General features: G+C 44.3%; 2 protein-coding genes across 2 annotated transcripts in view; one reads left to right on the top strand and one right to left on the bottom strand.

Annotated features, from left to right (window-relative positions):
• The window catches only part of cog2 (component of oligomeric golgi complex 2), a 43,122-nt gene extending 30,861 nt beyond the window's left edge, over positions 1-12,261 (bottom strand). Inside the window, exons 1-4 of the mRNA XM_078399054.1 lie at positions 12,106-12,261; positions 7,962-8,123; positions 7,817-7,882; positions 5,564-5,644 (exon numbers count right to left, since the gene is read on the bottom strand). Coding sequence (XP_078255180.1) covers positions 5,564-5,644; positions 7,817-7,882; positions 7,962-8,123; positions 12,106-12,189 — 393 coding nt within the window. The 5' untranslated portion in view covers positions 12,190-12,261. The remainder of the gene's footprint in view (positions 1-5,563; positions 5,645-7,816; positions 7,883-7,961; positions 8,124-12,105) is intronic.
• A 5,691-nt stretch (positions 12,262-17,952) lies between these two features.
• Positions 17,953-18,650, top strand: part of pgbd5 (piggyBac transposable element derived 5) — a 42,753-nt gene continuing 42,055 nt past the window's right edge. The window contains exon 1 of the mRNA XM_078399055.1: positions 17,953-18,471. Coding sequence (XP_078255181.1) covers positions 18,057-18,471 — 415 coding nt within the window. The 5' untranslated portion in view covers positions 17,953-18,056. The remainder of the gene's footprint in view (positions 18,472-18,650) is intronic.

The following is an 18,650-nucleotide window of genomic DNA, read 5'->3' on the forward strand; positions in this document are numbered from 1 at the left end:
TGGTAAACAATCCTCTTTCTCCATCTTTAACCAATCCGGTTGTTGATCAGAATCATCCAACCAGCAGGTTATATTTTTAATATTAACCGCCCAATAATAAAATAAAAAGTTAGGTAAAGCAATTCCTCCATTAATTTTAGACTTACATAAGTGTCTTTTATTTATTCTATGAGTCTTGTAGTCCCAAATAAAATTAGTAACAATTGAATCAATTTTTTTTAAAAACTTTTTTGGAAGGTAGATCGGAATTGCTTGAAATAAGTATAGTAGCTGTGGCAGAAAGATCATCTTTATAGCATTACTACGACCAACTAATGATATAGGAAGTGTTTTCCAAAATTGGATATTTCTGTGTAATTTAGCAAGTAAAGGAGGAAAATTTGATTTAAATAAAGAAGTATATTTCCTAGTCACGTAAATTCCAAGATATTTAAACTTTTCATAGGCAATTTTGAAAGGAAATTGTTGAAGTATGGCCGGATTATGCTCCATTATTGGCATAATTTCACTTTTATACCAGTTAATTCTATAACCTGAAAATGAACCAAATTGAGTTATGAGATTTAATAAATTCGGAATGCTAATTTCTGGCTTTGTAATATATATTAATACATCATCCGCATATAAAGAAATTTTATTGGTTGTATGTTTAGTGTTGTAGCCATAAATATGTGAATTTGATCTAATACTCTCAGCAAGTGGTTCTATAATTAGGGCAAATAAAAGTGGTGATAGTGGACATCCTTGTCTACAACCCCTAGCTAAATGAAATTTAGATGACAGCATTTGATTAGTTAATATTCTAGCTGTTGGGGATGTATATAAAAGTTTCACCCATGCACAAAAATTTTCACCTAGTTGAAATTTTTCCATCACTGCGAAAAGATAGGGCCATTCTACTTGAACAGAAATACTTTTAACAACACAAAGAAAAAATTGTTTTGTTTTGTTTTCTCTATTTTGCTTTTTCCGTACACAAAATGTATGACTAAGTTATGAAGAAAGAGTTTCATTTAAAAATGCACAAACCTAATTTCATTGAAGACATACTTGCTCCAGTGGTCTTCAACAGCAAAGCACAACAGTCCATGCCCCCCATCCCCCACTCCTCCCCATTACCCACACCCCCTCCACTACCCTCACCCCCCACACCCCTCCCCCCCATTCCCACTCTACCCCCACTCCCCCCTACTCCCCTCCCCCCTCTCCTGACTTCCACCCCTCCCCACTCCCGCCTACTTCCCTACTCCCCTCTCCCTTTTCCCCCACTCCCGCCCTCCCCTCCCCACCTTTCCTCCCACCTCCACTCCCCCTTCCCTCCTTCCTCCTCCCATCCTCTCCCACCCCCACTCCCATCCTCTCCCACTCCCACTCCCCCCTCCCTTCCTCCACCCCCACTCTCCCCATCCTTCCTCCACCCCCACAACCCCCACTCCCCCCTCCCTTCCTCCACCCCCCTGCCCCCTACCCCGCACCCCATCTCCTCTCAACATCAACGAGCCTCGCGCTACGCAGCGAGGCAAGCCCAGCGGCAAGGCGAGTCGGGGCCAGCGGCGAGGTGAGTCGGGGCCAGCGGCGAGGCAAGGGGCGAGGTGAGTCGAGGCCAGAGGCAAGGTGAGGTGAGGCCAGCAGCGAGTCGGGGCCAGGGGGCAGGCGAGCGGCGAGGTGAGGCGGGGCCAGCGACGATGTGAGGCCGGGCCAGCGGCGAGGTGAGACTGGGACAGTGACGAGGCGAGGCCAGCGGCGTGAGGCGGGGCGGAGCGAGAGGCAGGGCGAGCGGCGAGGTATGTGTTTTGCGGAAAAATGTGAGGTAAAATCGGAATCGCGGAAATGAAATAAGCGGAAACTTTCCGCCAAATTCGGAAGGGTTGGGAGGTCTGGAACAGAACCTCATATTTCAATTGGGCAGTTTACAACCCAGTGGTATATTGATTTCTCATGAAACCCTTGCTTGTCCTCTCTCTCCGTCCCTCCCCCACCCTAGTTCTGCGACCAGTTTCACTGTCCTGATTATTGCACTGATTTTATGCCTCCTTGTCACCTTCCTCTCAGCTAACAATGAGCCATTCTACAATTTCTTTATCTCTTCCATATCTCTAGTCTCCCTCTCCCCTGACTCTCAGTGTGAAGAAGGGTCTCGACCTGAAACGTCACCTATTCCTTTTCTACAGAGATGCTGTCTGACCCGCTGAGTTACTCCAGCTTTTTGTGTCTATTTACTGAAAAGGAATCTACTCAAGTGCTGAAACTGAAGTGTACTTAGTGGATATTGCTTATCTACAATTCATGAACAATCTGCCAGTTACAACAATGCAGTTCAGTCATAATTATTTTGCTTTTGCGGGCAAAGGTTTTTGTTGCACACGTAATCCAGACTGACACTAATGCAGCACTGAAGTGTTACGCTTTGAGGGATTATCTTTTGGATGATTCATTAAACCCACATCCCATCAGCTCATTCAAGTGAACACAAAAGACCGTATGACACTAAGGAAAAAGAAAACTTTGGGAGTATTTCTCATTAGTATGTTATCTCAAATCCATCACTTAATATATTTTAGCTGTTCATCCAGTTGTTGTTAGTGGAACTTTATTGCTTTCAAATTACATTTCCTAAATTATAAATGTAATTAGATTTCATGGGCTATAAATGAATTGAGAGCTATTCCAAGGTTGTGAAAGGTGCTATCGACATATAACAGAGTTTTTCAATTATTTTAAATGTCTTGAGCTAAGGCAATGTCTAATACTAATGAAGGACCATCTCATCTGGGTGTTTAATCACAAACACAAGTCTTTAACACAATGGAGTTTCATACAATCTGAATGAGAATCACAAGAATTGTGAAAGCATATGAAAACTAATTTCAAGCGTTAATACACCTTATCTTTGCTGTCTCAATCTTTGTGAACCAAAAACGGTGGTACATAACACTAATGCCAACAAGAAATTTGAAGATCCCCTCTAAATCTTCCCTAAAATTATCCAATGAGTAACTCGGCTTCTCAGATCTTAACATGGCTGAAATGGGGGTAATCACGCTGTGTGTACATGAGGATTATTCTATATTGTTACACTGTCGAATTAGATCAATCCAATGGTCCCTTACTTTTCTTTAACAAATGGATTCACAAATGCAATGTCAATTGGTCAAAAACTTGCAAATGATAATGAACATATTAGGATATGTCTGATGCAAGGAGCTAACTAAGAACGGAGGAAATGAAATCATGCAAAGAGACAAAAAGGGTGTTATTGGAACTTCGTACAGATGAAAATTAAAATTAAAATTACTGGATAGCTGAACCAAAAACTGAAATGCTCCCAACAGTTCACTGCATTAGTGCAGAGAAAAAAGTGAATCAACTAAATGACATGTGTGATTTCTGTAATTGTGTTTCATATTTTCACTTCCTTACTTTATCCTCCCAGACAGATACTGCTATTCTTCCTACATTGGCTTCTGCTACTCTGTGGTCATTGGTTTCATGTTTATTTCATGCTCTTTAATGATTGCAAACTGCTTGCAAAACAGCTGAGGATAAACTTCAAATTTCTTGAAGGATCCTTTATTTCCTTTGGCTGCATTAAATAGATTGCCTTTCGGAGGATTCAATAAACAGATTGCTCACTCATGAGTCGCAAATAAACACCTCCAGTGCCACAGGATTAGGGTATCGGATGAACCCCTTCGCTTGCTGCCTACTCTAAACACCGAGTAACACCATCCAGCCCAATCAAAATACAGATGCATTTGGCAAAAGGAGGATGTGTACTCTGTGCAACCAAACAACAGTATTAATCAAATTGGAGATAAAAGAGACTGCAGGTTCTGAAATCCAGAACAAAAACAGAACACTAGAAAAACACAGTGGGTCAAGCAACATCTGTGGAATCAAAATGTGCAAGCTGACATTTCGGGTTGAGATTTGCATTAGGACTGAGAGGAGCTGCTGCAAGTAAGAATTTCATTGTTCTCTTACAATACATATGACAACTAATTGATTCTTAACAGGAAATATTGCCAATATATAGCAGTAAATAAGGGGCATGGGATAGAGAATTTTAGGTAATAGATGGAACCAGGTGGGGAGGGGATGATGGGCAGATGGAATCAGGCAAGGAGGAGGCATGTGAGACAAAGGCGGGAAGACAGTAGGTTGAGTCAGATGGGAAGGGGATAAAGGGCAGATGGAACCAAGTGAGGGCAGGAAATGGGAGAGATGATCAAAAAGAAGAGAAAACCAGGTAGATAGGTGAGTGTGTGAGAGAGGAGAATAGCAGGGTGTTGGGTTACCCGAGATTGCAAAATTCATACTTTGGTTTGTACCCTGTCCAAGTAGAACATGAAATGTGGTACTTCCAATTTGTATTTGTAGCCATGGAGAAGACCAAGGGCTGGCAGATCAATTTGGGAGAGGGGAAGGAGAGTTAAAATAACGCAGCCGGAAGCTTGACGTGGTTGTTGCAGGCAGAGCATAGTTCTCCTCAAAAAGGACTCCTTTTAGAAGTGATGCAGATGAACTGGAACAGCCGCCTCCGCTGGAAGGACTGTTTAGGGCCCTAGATAGTGGTAAAGGGTAGGAAGGGGGTTGGAAATGAGTGATTGGAATAAAGGTGATTGGTGTTACACCTTTTTTGGTTGCAGTGGGACAGGGTGAGGAGGGTGGGAGGGGAGGGATGAGCAGACCAAGGAATCCTCAGTGAGCAGTCCCTACGCAAAGAAGAGGAGGGGTTGTGGGGAAGATGTTACTGATGGTGGGATCATGTAGGAGCTGGTAGAAATGTTAGAGGATGTAGTGTTGAAAATGGCCGTTGTTGGGCAGAAAAGTGATGACCATGAGAACACTATTGCTCTTCTGCTGAGGGAAGGAGATCAATGCAGATGTGTGGGAAATTAAGAAAATACATGAGGATTCGATCAACTATGGCTATGGGAAAAAGAGGAAATTAAGTCAATTTAACTCTTTATTTAGTGCCCATCAGGAGAGAATTCAACATATAATTCAAGGTAGAAAACAAAAAAACTTTTGCAAGTACAAGATAAGCATCATAAAATAAGATATCAAATGCTACAAAAAAAAAACTAACATTCCAGAGTAATGCTGAGTTGACAGCTGGACTCTTGGATCTATCTGCAGGCTTATCTTGTACTTGCAAAAGTCAGCATAACCTATCCAATAGAGGAATTCAAGGGAAAACACTGATTTCTCCTTGATTTCCTGGACAAAATGCATTCAGCTTCCAAAGTCAATAACATATTATCTGGTCTTTATCACTTTGCTGTTTGTGAGTCCTTGCTATATGCACAATGGATTATTAATTTCCCACGGTATATCAGATACTTAGAAAGTCCTGAGATAGTGAAAAGCACTATAATTACTTCATTATTTTAATAATAATAAATTGTAGTGCTTACCAAAGGGAATGTATATTTTTGAAAGAAATAGATGAATTGAAAATATATTAAGGTTCAGATTAGGATTACGATTCTTATTATACCATTACACCTGCATCACAGCAACCCATTGAGTCTATTCAGTTGCATGTTTGCAGCCCCACCTTTTTCTTTCTGATGTCGTCTTCTTTTGTCAGACGGTCATCTATTGCTTGAATCCCTTCGCTAACTGCCAGCTTCAGGCTCTGTGTGACAAAGAGAAATTGGACCTTAAAAGAGGCATATAACTAAAACAGGGGTGGAAGGGTACACGAGGTGCAAATTCCATTATGTTTGAAGTGTGTTGCTCTAAATATTGTCTGAATTCATTAATATAGTTACAAATCTAATGCCGTACATTCACTCCCTCACACCTGCACTGGGGGCAACAATGATTAGTTAGATAAGCTAAAGTCTTTGTTTGCATCTCAAATGTTTAATTAAATCAATCTACAACAGGAGCTCCAGAAAACGGAGCCATTTATTTGCTGCCTTTCTTAAAGTTCCTGTAGGAAACTGCAGAGGGAATCAAGCCGAATACAGAGAACACCAGTATTAACCTTTGGATTTTTTGACATGTTGCATTATTTGCATAAGAACCAACAAAACTGAACTATTCAAAGTTTCATGTTTATTTAAACACTTTTAATGTATAACTTCTTCATTGAGAATTAAAGGGCAATCCATATGGTTTCTGTGGTTAGCAAATATTTGATTTATGCTCAATCAGGTTTCTGATATCTGAGCTCAGTCATAGGCTGGGCCACATTCCTCTTTCATGTTTGGTTTCATCCATCTACCCAAGTGTCCAACTGACACTTATCAGTCCATTCCTGAATGTTGCCTATCTTCAAAACCAAGCTAAAGGCAATTGACACGAAACATTAACGCGGTTTCACTCTCTACATATGCGGCCTGACCTGCTGAGTATTTACAGCATTTTCTGCTTTCTATTTTTATTTCGAATTTCTAGCAACTATTGGTTTGCTTTCGGGTCATATTAAAACTCAGACCAGGAGAACATATTAGTGATACAGAATTGAGAATCATGCTTTGTGATTAAACAGATTATCACTTCGTTAGGAGCAAAGCATGTAACAAGAGCTAAAGAGCCTCACAAAAGCAAAATATTGTGGCTACACTTGGCATGTATGAAAGCAAATAAGCTGAGGAGACTCAGGTCCTTCGGAGTGCAGGGGGCACTCCTGAGATCCTTCTTCGACACTGTGGTGGCATCAGCCATTTTCTATGGAGTGGTCTGCTGGAGCAGCAGCATCTCAACTGCTGATAGGAAGAGACTTGATAAACTGATCAAGAAGGCCAGCTCTGTCCTGGGATGCCCCCTCGACTCAGTGCAGGCGGTGGGAAAGAGGAGGATGATGGCAAAGCTATCTTCACTGCTGGACAACGACTCCCACCCCATGCAGGACACTGTCACTGCACTGAGCAGCTCCTTCAGTGACAAACTTCTTCACCCCAAGTGTTGAAGGAGAGATATCGAAGGTCCTTCCTTCCTGCTGCCGTCAGACTGCACAATCAGCACTGCTCCCAGCAGACCAGTAAATAAAGATAATTACCGTTATTTTATTTTTTAATGAATGCTTATTTATTTTTGTTTTCCACTTTGCTGCTGTAACCCTGCAAATTTCCCCGTTGTGGGACGAATAAAGGATTATTATTCTTGATGATCTCACACAAAGGCCAATGAATGTGTGAAATTCAGAAATTAATGCTGGTAGATGCAGAGGTTTAGGCGCAATATTGTAAGGAGTTATGCTACATCTAGACTTTGAAATCATTTGATCTGTGATAAAATATTCCATTCCCACTTTTAATATTATGTGCTTTGTCAGAAATTTTAAAAAATCCACAATGTAGGAAAGCTAGTAGAAATCAGTAACTTAATCTGACGCTTTAACATGAAACTGCCACTATTTCCAGACAAAGTTACAAAAGCTAAGTTTGGTTTCTCATGGTTCATAACAGTAGCACAGCTTGTAGAGCTGCTGCCTCATGGTGCCAGTGACCCGGGTTCTATCCTGACTTCGGCTGCTGTCTGAGTGGAGTTCTCCCTGTACCTGCATGGGTTTCCTCCAGGTGTTGTGGTTTCCTCGCACATCCAAAAGATGTGCTGGTTTGTAGGCTAATTGACCTCTGTAAATTGCACCTTATGCAGGGAACAGATGAGAAATTGGGATAAAATAGAACTAGTATGAACGGGTGATCGATGGTCGCCACGGACTCAGCGGGCCGAAGGTACTGTTTCGCGATAGTCTTTTTGATCACAAAACTGTATCTTTCAATCAATCACTCATTGTCAATCAGCGCCAATACTATAAAAAATAACAAGTACGCAAGTATGAAATGTAAAGACATACCATCACCTCTTCTCTTAACTGACCCAGTGGTACTGTCAGGTGATTCAAGGCTTTGTCCATACCAACCTGAAAAAGAAAACAGTAAAAAAAGTGAAGGCAATGCAAACCAGCCAAAATCACAAAGATTCAGTTTAAAGAGTTTTACCAGATTGGTGGAAAGGTTGACAAAGTCTGCATAGTCTTTGTTTATCAGTTCCACCATAGCAGTTTTCAAGAGCTTGTAATAAAGTTCCAGATCATCGCGAAGTGTCTCCAACTGGACATGCTTTCTGCATTCAGATACAAACTGATCCACATCAAAATTATCCTGCAAATTAAAAAACAAGCATGTCATACAACACAAATCATTTTTTCGCCTGTGAAATAAATCTATCTTTTACAACAAAAATTCAGAATATGAACAATTACTGCTATTTTATAGAAATGCCACCTTATTCATAAAAGATTGCTCCTTTCAGAAATAAATAAGGCTTTATGGATACACGATTCTGATACTTCTAAGAAATGACAAAACTCAGGATAGGAAAGGTTTCAAAAGTGCTTCTTAGACAACAGACCAAAAGAAAGTTCAATCTTACTTAGTTCCATTTCTCTAATACAACTGAAGTCATCAAAAGCAGGATTAATATTGAACTAAGGAGACATATAATTAGCTATACTGCTGCAGTAACTCAACAGGTTAGGCAGCATCTCTGGAGGACATAGATCAGTGACTTTTTGGATCAAGACCTTTCTTCAGACCCTTCCTGACTTGAAACATTGCCTATCCATGTCTTCTGGAGATGCTGCCTGACCCGCTGAGTTACTCCAGCACTGTGTCTTCTTTTTTTGTAAATCAGCATCTGCAGCTCCTTGTGTCTACTCTTTATAATTAGCTGTAACAGGTACTGTGCACAATTGTTGATTAAGAATTCCCAACTGGCTTCGGGAAAATGTGCATCAGCCGATCTTTGGATGAGCACAATGAAAACTTATATGGGTGAATTCTTAACCAGGTTCACACAAAAAATCTATGTGATAGATTGTACAGGGAAGACAGACAACTTATTTTTTTAAGCAAGTTGTAAGAAGAGGTGACATAGAATAATTTAAGGAAAGGGATTAACTGTTTAAAATCCATCACAGAGACATCAAGGCAAAAAAAAGTAGCCTAAGATAACAGCCTGCTATTTGTGACAAATTACACTTTCTAGTGAGTAGTACATTCTGGGGAAAGTTGATGCTCATGTAATTTTTTTTAATGTGTTTTATGTAGGATTAGTGTTAACAGACAGTTGATGGTCAACATGGACTTTGTGGGCTGAAAGACTATGAAAGCATAGGTATGCCCCTATGATTCTTACTTTGCATAACTGGTTTTCAACTGCCCCCATTCACCCATTTAACCAGAGAACCTGTTACTTATCCCCATGTCAACCAAGGTACAGGAGACCGAAAACTGTGACTATCAGGTTCATGAACAGCTTCTTCAAAACAATACTCAGGCTCTCGATCACTGCTCAACACAAACCATTACCTCAGCAACTATGATCTTCTAAGGACTGTGATTTTGGTTATACTAGACTTCGAGTTTGCATTATTGTGGTTACCTAGTAATATGGTTATTAATTTATTGCATTACTGATTATTATGAATTTATCTGTGTGTTATTGCATTAGTGTTAAACTGCAGCAAGAATTTAATTGTATATGAAGGAACTGCAGATAGCGTTTTACACCAAAGAAACACACAAAATGCTGGAATAACTTAGCAGGACAGGCAGCATCTCTGGAGAGAAGGAATGGGTGATGTTTTAATTGTTCTGTTGCTGGTACATATAACAATTAAACACTTATGAATTAAACAATTCACCACTACCACCCTGCCCTCACATTTACCTGGCATATCTTTGACACCACTCTCCCCTTTCGTGACTCTCTCTGACTCCATCACAGGAGACACACTATTGATTGTCATCTACTACAAACCTACCAACTCCCAGTTATCTTGACTACAATTCTTCCCACCCTACCCCTTGCAAAAATTCTATCCCCTTCTCACAACTCCCATGTCTCTGCCGCATTTGCTACCAAGGTGAGGCTTTCCAGAGGACATCAGAGATGCCCTCATTCTTTAGAAAATATGTTTTTCGTCCCCCTCCCTCCCCTCCCAGCTGTCATAGATGAATCCCTCATCCCTCTTTCTTGTGTCCCCGAGTTCTGCTCTTGCTCCCTTTCTCCCCGGATGCAAAAAGGACAGAGTTCCTCTGGTCCTCACATTTCACCCAAGCAGCCTCCGCATCCGACACATTATCCACCGACACTTCCGTCACCTCCAATGTGATGCCACCACTAATCACATCTTGCCATCTCCACCACTTTCCACCTTCCACAGAGATAGCTCTCTCTGCAATTCCTTAGCTCACTCATCCCTTCCAGCCCAAACCACCTCCTCACCAGGTAATTTCTCCTGCAACCACAGGAGATGTCACACCTGTCCTTATACCTCCTCCCTCGACATCCAGGGACCCAGCAGTCCTTCCAGCGAGAATGTGGTTCATATGCACTTCATCAAAACTCATCTACTGCATCAGGTGTTCCTGATGTGGTCAAGACCAAGCATAGATTCAACGACTGCTTTGCCAAACACTTGAGCTCAGTCCACCAAAGCCTACTGGATCTCCCAATGCTGGGGTAACTCAGCAGGTCAGGCAGCATGCTTCTAGATGCTGCCTGACCTGCTGAGTTACTCCAGCATTTTGTGATACCTTCGATTTGTACCAGCATCTGCAGTTATATTCCTACACTATTGGATCTCCTGGTTGCTAACCACTTTAATTCCCCTTTCCATTCTCACACTGACCTTTCTGTCCCAGGCCTCCTCCATTGTCAGAGTGAGGCCAAACGCAAATTGGAGGAGCAACACCTCACATTTCGCTTGAGTAGTTTACAACCCAACGGCATGAATGTTGAATTCTCCAATTTTAGGTAACTTCTACAAACACCTCTCTTCCTCCTCTCACCCCCCCTCCCCCCCCCCCCCCCAACACTTCTCCCCTCCTTACATTTCCTGCCCCCACCCCCCATTCACTCCCTTCTCCTGAAACTTGTCTGATGTTGCACCAGTTTCTTACCCCCCTTTCTCAACTAAAAGTCCGTTAATCAGCTTCACAGTTCGCAACCTTATATCCCTCTTGGGCTCACATCTGTCTCTATCCAACAATCGGCTATCAGGGAACCTCCTCGCCTGAGGGCATCTCTTGGCGGCCCTGATTTGTCTTGTTTTTCCATTTGTTTCTAGTTTCTTTGCCGCTCTCCCCACTACCAGTAGCCCGTCTCCCTGACCCAAAACATCACCTATCCATGATGTTCTCGAGATGCTGCATGACCCGCTGAGTTACTCCAACATTTTGTGCCGACCTTTCGGGTGAACCATCATCTGCAGTTCCTTTTAATGAAACACTCTTGACGCTGGCCTCGCCGTATCAAAGATGTTCCCTGTGTCCTATCCATCCTTCCCACGCTTTCCGAGGAAGTGAAATTAACCTGAAACATTAACTTGTAAGAAAATAACTGCAGATGTTGGTACAAATCGAAGGTATTTATTCACAAAATGCTGGAGTAACTCAGCAGGCCAGGCAGCATCTCTGAAGAGAAGGAATGGGTGACGTTTCGGGTCGAGACCCTTCTTCAGTCTGAAGGAGGGTCTCGACCCGAAACGTCACCCATTCCTTCTCTCCTGAGATGTTGCCTGACCCGCTGAGTTACTCCAGCATTTTGTGAAACATTAACTTTGTTTCTCTCCCCCCCCCCAACCCCATCATTTCCTGATGTATTCCCGGCCGAGGTTCTCAGTGCAAGGAGTGAAGCAATGATTCTTGGACGTGGCTTTAAACTGCGACCCTTTTAAACGCCGTGGAAGTGGTTTGATGCGTTATTGCTCTGGGAACGGGCCGGGGAGAGGAGTAGTCGGTGGGCCCGGGCTGGTGTCTGTTGTGGGCCGGGGCCGAGGCGGTGTGAAGGCGGTATCCGGGCTGTGGGTGCACAGGCCCGTGCCCAGGCACAGGCCCAGGCCGTCCACCCGGGCTGGTGTCTGTTGTGGGCCGGGGCCGGGGCCGAGGCGGTGTGAAGGCGGTATCCGGGGGCTGTGGGTGCACAGGCCCATGCCCAGGCCCAGGCCCAGGCCGTCCACCCGGGCTGGTGTCTGTTATGGGCCGGGGCCGAGGCGGTGTGAAGGCGGTATCCGGGGGCTGTGGGTGCACAGGCCCAGGCCGCCGTCCACCCGGGCTGCGGGGGATGCAGTCCATTTACCTTCAGAAACTCGTCCTTGTTGAAGCAGAGGGAGCCGGGTCCCGCGGGCAGGATGAGCGACCCTGCCGCCCGCCGCGGCTCCATCCTCGGTTGCCAACGCTGGCAGCTGTCGGCTTTGCCGGTGACTCGGAGAGCAAGAGGGGAATCAGTGAAGAGCAAACTCCTGCCACAGCGCCCTCGACAAACACGGCGGGCCCAACACTGCACAGCCGCCCACTGCGCTTCACCTGGCGGAGAGCTTTACTCCACATCACCAGATACACCTGAGACAGCAGGTGCTGGAGTCTTCATTTAGAAGGATGAGAGGGGATCTTATCGAAACATATAAGATTATTAAGGGGTTGGACACGTTAGAGGCAGGAAACATGTTCCCAATGTTGGGGGAGTCCAGAACAAGGGTCCACAGTTTAAGAATAAGGGGTAGGCCATTTAGAACGGAGATGAGGAAAAACTTTTTCAGTCAGAGAGTTGTGAATCTGTGGAATTCTCTGCCTCAGAAGGCAGTGGAGGCCAATTCTCTGAATGCATTCAAGAGAGAGCTAGATAGAGCTCTTAAGGATAGCGGAGTCAGGGGGTATGGGGAGAAGGCAGGAACGGGGTACTGATTGAGAATGATCAGCCATGATCACATTGAATGGCGGTGCTGGCTCGAAGGGCCGAATGGCCTCCTCCTGCACCTATTGTCTATTGTCTATTGTCTTGAGCAAATAAAAATAACGCATTGGAGGATCTCAGCGGGCCAGGCAGCATCTGCGGAGAGAAATGGATCATTTAGGGTTCAATGTGTGCAGGAAGGAACTGCAGATGCTGGTTTAAACAGACGGTAGACTCAGTCTGAGGAAGGTTCTCGACCCAAAACGTCTCACCCATTCCTTTTCTCCAGAGATCCTGCCAGTCCCGCTGAGTTAATAGCATTTTGTGTCTATTTTAGGGTCCAATAATGCTTTATTTGTCACATATGCAACTGCACAGTGAAATTCCTTTTTCATAGATATGCTGGCGCCATTATTCAAACTCCAAACTCCGGTAGGCCAGTGCACTCAGTCTAATGGAGCAGTTCCCGCGAACCAACGACTCCCTGTCTGTCTCTCTCTGTCTATCTCATCTTTCTGTTCCAGGGGTGCCTCCCAGTTGGAACCTTTCTTCAGACTGATAGAGTAGGGGGTGAAAACGGATAAAGAGAGGTGAGGGGAAAGGGTAGGGCACCTTAACCTACCTCTCAATACGGTGCATCTGCAGAAGTTTGATCTCCCGGTGGCTGAGCATTTCAACTCCCCCTCCTACTCCCAGTCTCACCTTTCTGTCATGGGCCTCCTCCAGTGCCATAGTGAGGCCACCGGAAATTGGAGGAACAGCACCTCATATTTCGCTTGGGCAGCTTACAGCCCAGCGGTATGAACATTGACTTCTCCAACACCGACACGGTGGCGCAGCAGTAGAGTTGTTGCCTTGCAGTGGTAGAGTTGCAGCGCCGGAGACTCAGGTTCGATCCTGACTATGGGCGCCGTCTGTACGGAGTTTGTACGTTCTCCCCGTGACCTGCGTGGGTTTTCTCCGAGATCTTCGGTTTTCTCCCACACTCCAAAGACGTGCAGGTTTGTAGGTTAATTGGCTGGGCAAATGTAAAAATTGTCCCTAGTGGGTGTAGGATAGTGTTAGTGTGCAGGGATCGCTGGGCAGCGCGGACCCGGTGGGCCGAAGTGCCTGTTTCTGCGCTGTATCTCTAAATCTAAAAAAAACTTTAGATAGTTCCTCTGTCCCTCTCTTTACCTCCCCTTTCCCAGTTCTCCCACTGTCTTCCTGTCTCCACCTATATCCTTTCTTTGTCCCGCCCCCTGACATCAGTCTGAAGAAGGGTCTCGACCCGAAACGTCGCCCATTCCCTCTCTCCTAGATGCTGCCTGACTTGCTGAGTCACTCCAGCATTTTGTGATATCCCCAACCAAGTGTGATGAAACCCAACAATACGGTGCATCTGCAGAAGTTTGTAAGAGTCATTGGAGACATGCCAAATTTCCTCAGTCTCAATATAAATGGGAAGAGAGCCTCCCTTCAGAAACTTTAATGAGAAAATGTTGCCATTAATTTTAGTATTCCTTTCTTCAATGCCTCAAAAAGCATAGTTTATGTTTGTGAGTTGGCATTTCATGTAATTCTCTGTTTAGTAAATAAAACAGTAGATTGTGCCTCTCTACTACTTGGTATATCTTTCCGTGCATGTGTTTATCCTACTGTTAATTAATTTTATCATGACATTGGGAGTAATGTCTGCGAGTAAGCATGCAGGTACAGCAGGCAGTGAAGAAAGCTAATGGCATGTTGGCCTTCATGACAAGAGTTGAGTATAGGAGCAAAGAGGTCCTTTTGCAGTTGTACAGGGCCCTAGTGAGACCACACCTGGAGTACTGTGTGCAGTTTTGGTCTCCAAATTTGGGGAAGGACATTCTTGCTATTGAGGGAGTGCAGCGTAGGTTCACTAGGTTAATTCCCAGAATGGCGGTACTGTCGTATGTTGAAAGACTGGAGCGACTGGGCTTGTATACACTGGAATTTAGAAGGATAAGAGGGGATCTTATTGAAACATATAAGATTATTAAGGGATTGGACACGCTAGAGGCAGGAAACATGTTCCCAATGTTAGGGGAGTCCAGAACCAGGGGCCACAGTTTAAGAATAAGGGGTAGGCCATTTAGAACAGAGATAAGGAAACACTTTTTCGCTCAGAGAGTTGTAAATTTGTGGAATTCTCTGCCTCAGTAGGCAGTGGAGGCCACTTCTCTGGATGCTTTCAAGAGAGAGTTAGATAGAGCTCTTAATGATAACGGAGTCAGGGGGTATGGGGAGAGGGCAGGAATGGGGTACTGATTGTGAATGATTAGCCATGATCAAATTGAATGGTGGTGCTGGCTCGAAGGGCCGAATGGCCTACTCCACCTATTGTCTATTGTCTATTACTAACCTCGAAATAATGACTTAATTCAAAATTTAAATCTACTTCTCCTGTGCTGTTGATCACACTCGTCTCACTCTTGAAAGATAGCTTCATGAACCTTCTGTTATCTTGGCTCATTATAACTGGCTAATCCTAAATTTACCTGTCATCTCCAGGTCTCTGTGCCAGCTCATACTGTGTTGTTTCAGTCTCATTTTTGCTTCTCCTCAGCAGATGATATGTGTTCAAGGACATCTCTAAATCAGTATTCTCCAATAGCTTATTTTACAATATAAGATATGCATGAAAAGGCAAGACTAAATAGACTGGAGTTCCCTTCTCTGGGAAAAAGAAGGCTGAATCCCGATTGAGGATTTAAATTCATCTAATCATTTATTAAGACTATATTTCTGGGAACACAAAAATTAGGGTCATAGTTATGCAATGATCATTGATCCATATAATAAAAAATTAAAACAAAAGCATTTGAGTCAGAAAGTGATAAGAATACAGAATCTGATATCTAAAATACTAGCTGAACCAAGAAGCATAAATGCACTTATTGGTGCTCCATAAAGGCATGACTGAGAAAAGAATAAGGAATAAGAAAGAAGAAAATCCACTAAAAGAACATAGGATGATTACATTAGATGGTATGATGTGCCAATGTAATATTATGCTGAGATTAAATTTAGATTTAAGTTTATTATTGTCACATGCAAGCTACAGTTAAAACATTTGGTTTGCATGCTATCTAAACAGGTCAGATATACAATCTGTACAAACTCAAGTAGAATAAAAAGAACAAAGAAGAAGATACAGAGTGCAGAATATAATTTTCAGCGTGTAGCATATTGTAATGTTTCATGTCCTTAGACAAAGTCCAATGTTATCAATTGGGTAGAGTTGAATCAAACAGTACGTTTACATTTTGCTCAAGTTGTAAACTTGAAACTTACAAACTATAGTCTTGCTGCAATATCTGCATTTGTTACATAATGTGGTTTATTTGCTGAAGATATTGAGCTTAAAGAACGGCAGAATCAAGAGGCTTTGCCCATAACTCACAAAATGCAAAATAATCCTGATACTGATGAGGATTAAAATGGAAATGGTTTGGTTTTTTGAGGATAAAATTTTCAGGATGATCAAATACTCCATTAGACTGGGGTTTTCTAATCTGGCTGACAGCATTAGATTATGAGAGTGTTTAAAAAATATATATATTTCATTGCCACCGTGAATGCTACAAATTAAAGTTTAATGATGTGCTGCTGGTGCTCCAGCTATTAATACAACTCGTACATTGATGTTGAACTCATAACATGAATTCAACGTATTATACTCAGTACATTGGCAGACACCAGCAGTGATGCTTACAGTAGTATAAGAAAATAACTGCAGATGCTGGTACAAATCGATTTATTCACAAAATGCTGGAGTAACTCAGCAGGTCAGGCAGCATCTCGGGAGAGAAGGAATGGGTGACGTTTCGGGTCGAGACCCTTCTTCAGCATTTTGTGAATAAAGTGATGCTTACAGTGGTGCTTACATTTCTGCTTACAGTGGTACTATTGTTATTCTTCATGTTTCTTAATGCATTTGTGACCTTTCCCGCTGTTGTTCAATATATTAATTGCTGGATTGCTTGATGCAATCTATACTAGTGCTATTTAGTGCATTGAGAATCATAGCAAATCCTATCACTTGCTATATTGGGAATAAGCACCAATGCAAAGTCTGGCATTGCTGCTTACAACATTGGCAGCTGGTATAAAGGTCACTCCGCAAATTTGCCATAACAAGCCAGTATGTTACCTGTGGTTACATTAATACAGAGTTCAATTGTTGCAAATATTGATGTTCATACTGGTGTGGATTGATTTTGCTGCTCCTATTTCTGCCAGTAGGTGGAATCTTGAGATTTGGACCAACTAATTGGTGAATGTGCCTGATCAAGTGCTCCAAGTTCGTTATAAAAGGCATGTACGGCAGCAAGGCGAATTTTGCAGTAAAGGGTTTGGTCTCGGTTGGTGATGGTTGAGTGTGTAGTTTTGATCGATTAAAAATTAAAAAAAATTATTCAAAAAATAAAATGTATTCGAAAATGTCGATTGGACCATATCTTGGTTGAATGCTATGTACGACTGCTCATGTTCACTCATTTTCCCAGTGCCACTGGATGGGCAGCATGTGTTGCTTGCTGAACTAACAAAAAACATTTGTCCCCACTCCATACATTACCTGATGCTTTAGTTTTGATTACCCACCCACTTGCTCCCAGATTTGTCCATGCTTACAGGAGAGGCTCCAACTCCGACTTTTGGATACAAGTGCCCGCTCAGTTTGTCCATACGCTACAGTCCAACCATAGAGGGCATCGTTAAAAGGAGAGAGGGGGAAAGTCTATAGAAAATGGGTTGGGCAAATTTTTACAGAGTGGTTGCATTGCATTGTCTGGGATGGTGGAGACAAATACGGTAGTGGCGTTTGAGAGGTTTTTAAATAGGCATGTAGAAGTGTAGGGAATAGAGGGATATGGATCAAGAACAGGCTGATGGAATCAGTTTAACTTGGTATCATGGTCATGCACGGACATTGTGGGCTGAAGGGCCCGTTCCACTGCTGTACTATTCTATGTTCTAGGTGCTGCACCAGCTGGGTGCATCGGCTGCAGGCGCCCCACCAGCTCCATGCATTGGCTGCAGGTGCCCCACCCGCTCCGTGCATTGGCTGCAGGTAACCCACCCGCACCGTGCATTGGATGCAGGTGCCCCACCCGCTCCGTGCATTGGCTGCAGGTACCCCACCCGCTCCGTGCATTGGCTGCAGACCCCGCTCCGTGCATTGGCTGCAGGTACCCCACCCGCTCCGGGCATTGGCTGCAGACCCCCGCACCGTGCATTGGCTGCAGGTGCCCCTACCCGCACCGTGCATTGGCTGCAGACCCCGCACCGTGCCTTGGCTGCCGGAGCCGTTGCCGGCGCCCTGGCGCTCCGGGCCCGGGCTGGCTGGCTGGATGTTCGATGGGCGCTGTCATGCGCAGTTAGTATGCGGCGTTAACCCCTCCCGCCCTCCCCCACCCTTCATTTCCATGGCGACCGAGGAGGTGGCGGCGGCGGCAGCGGCTCGCCGGAAGGCGCTGTCCCTGCTCCAGGCGGCCCGCTCCCGCTACGAGAGCTTGCAGATCTCCGACGATGTGTTCGGGGAGTCCGGCGGAGGCAGCAGCAGCGATGACAACCCGTTTTACAGCACGTCGGCGGGCAGCTCGCAGTCCGACTGGGAGGACGAGGAGGAGGACGAGGAAGAGCCGCCAGTGGCGGGCGGCGACAGGAGGCCCACGGGCACCGAGCGCCAGCCGGGCGAGGAGGAGGCGGCGGGATGGACGGAGCGACTGAAGGACATCGCCTTCCCTCCGTTCACTGACTCCACCGGTGAGGGACAACACCGGGCCCACCTGTTGCCTCCTTGTTCGTGTGTTGTTTGGGGTCGGTGAGCTCCCTCCCGAGCATTGAATCCTGAACACCTGGAGCTCTGACTGGGCAGATCAACCTTGTGTTTGTTACATCCATCCCTACTCCCCGAGTGCCCCATGAGCTGCAAAGGCAGGGCG

Source organism: Rhinoraja longicauda, chromosome 5, assembly GCF_053455715.1.
Source record: "Rhinoraja longicauda isolate Sanriku21f chromosome 5, sRhiLon1.1, whole genome shotgun sequence".
Taxonomy (NCBI): Eukaryota; Metazoa; Chordata; class Chondrichthyes; order Rajiformes; family Arhynchobatidae; genus Rhinoraja; species Rhinoraja longicauda.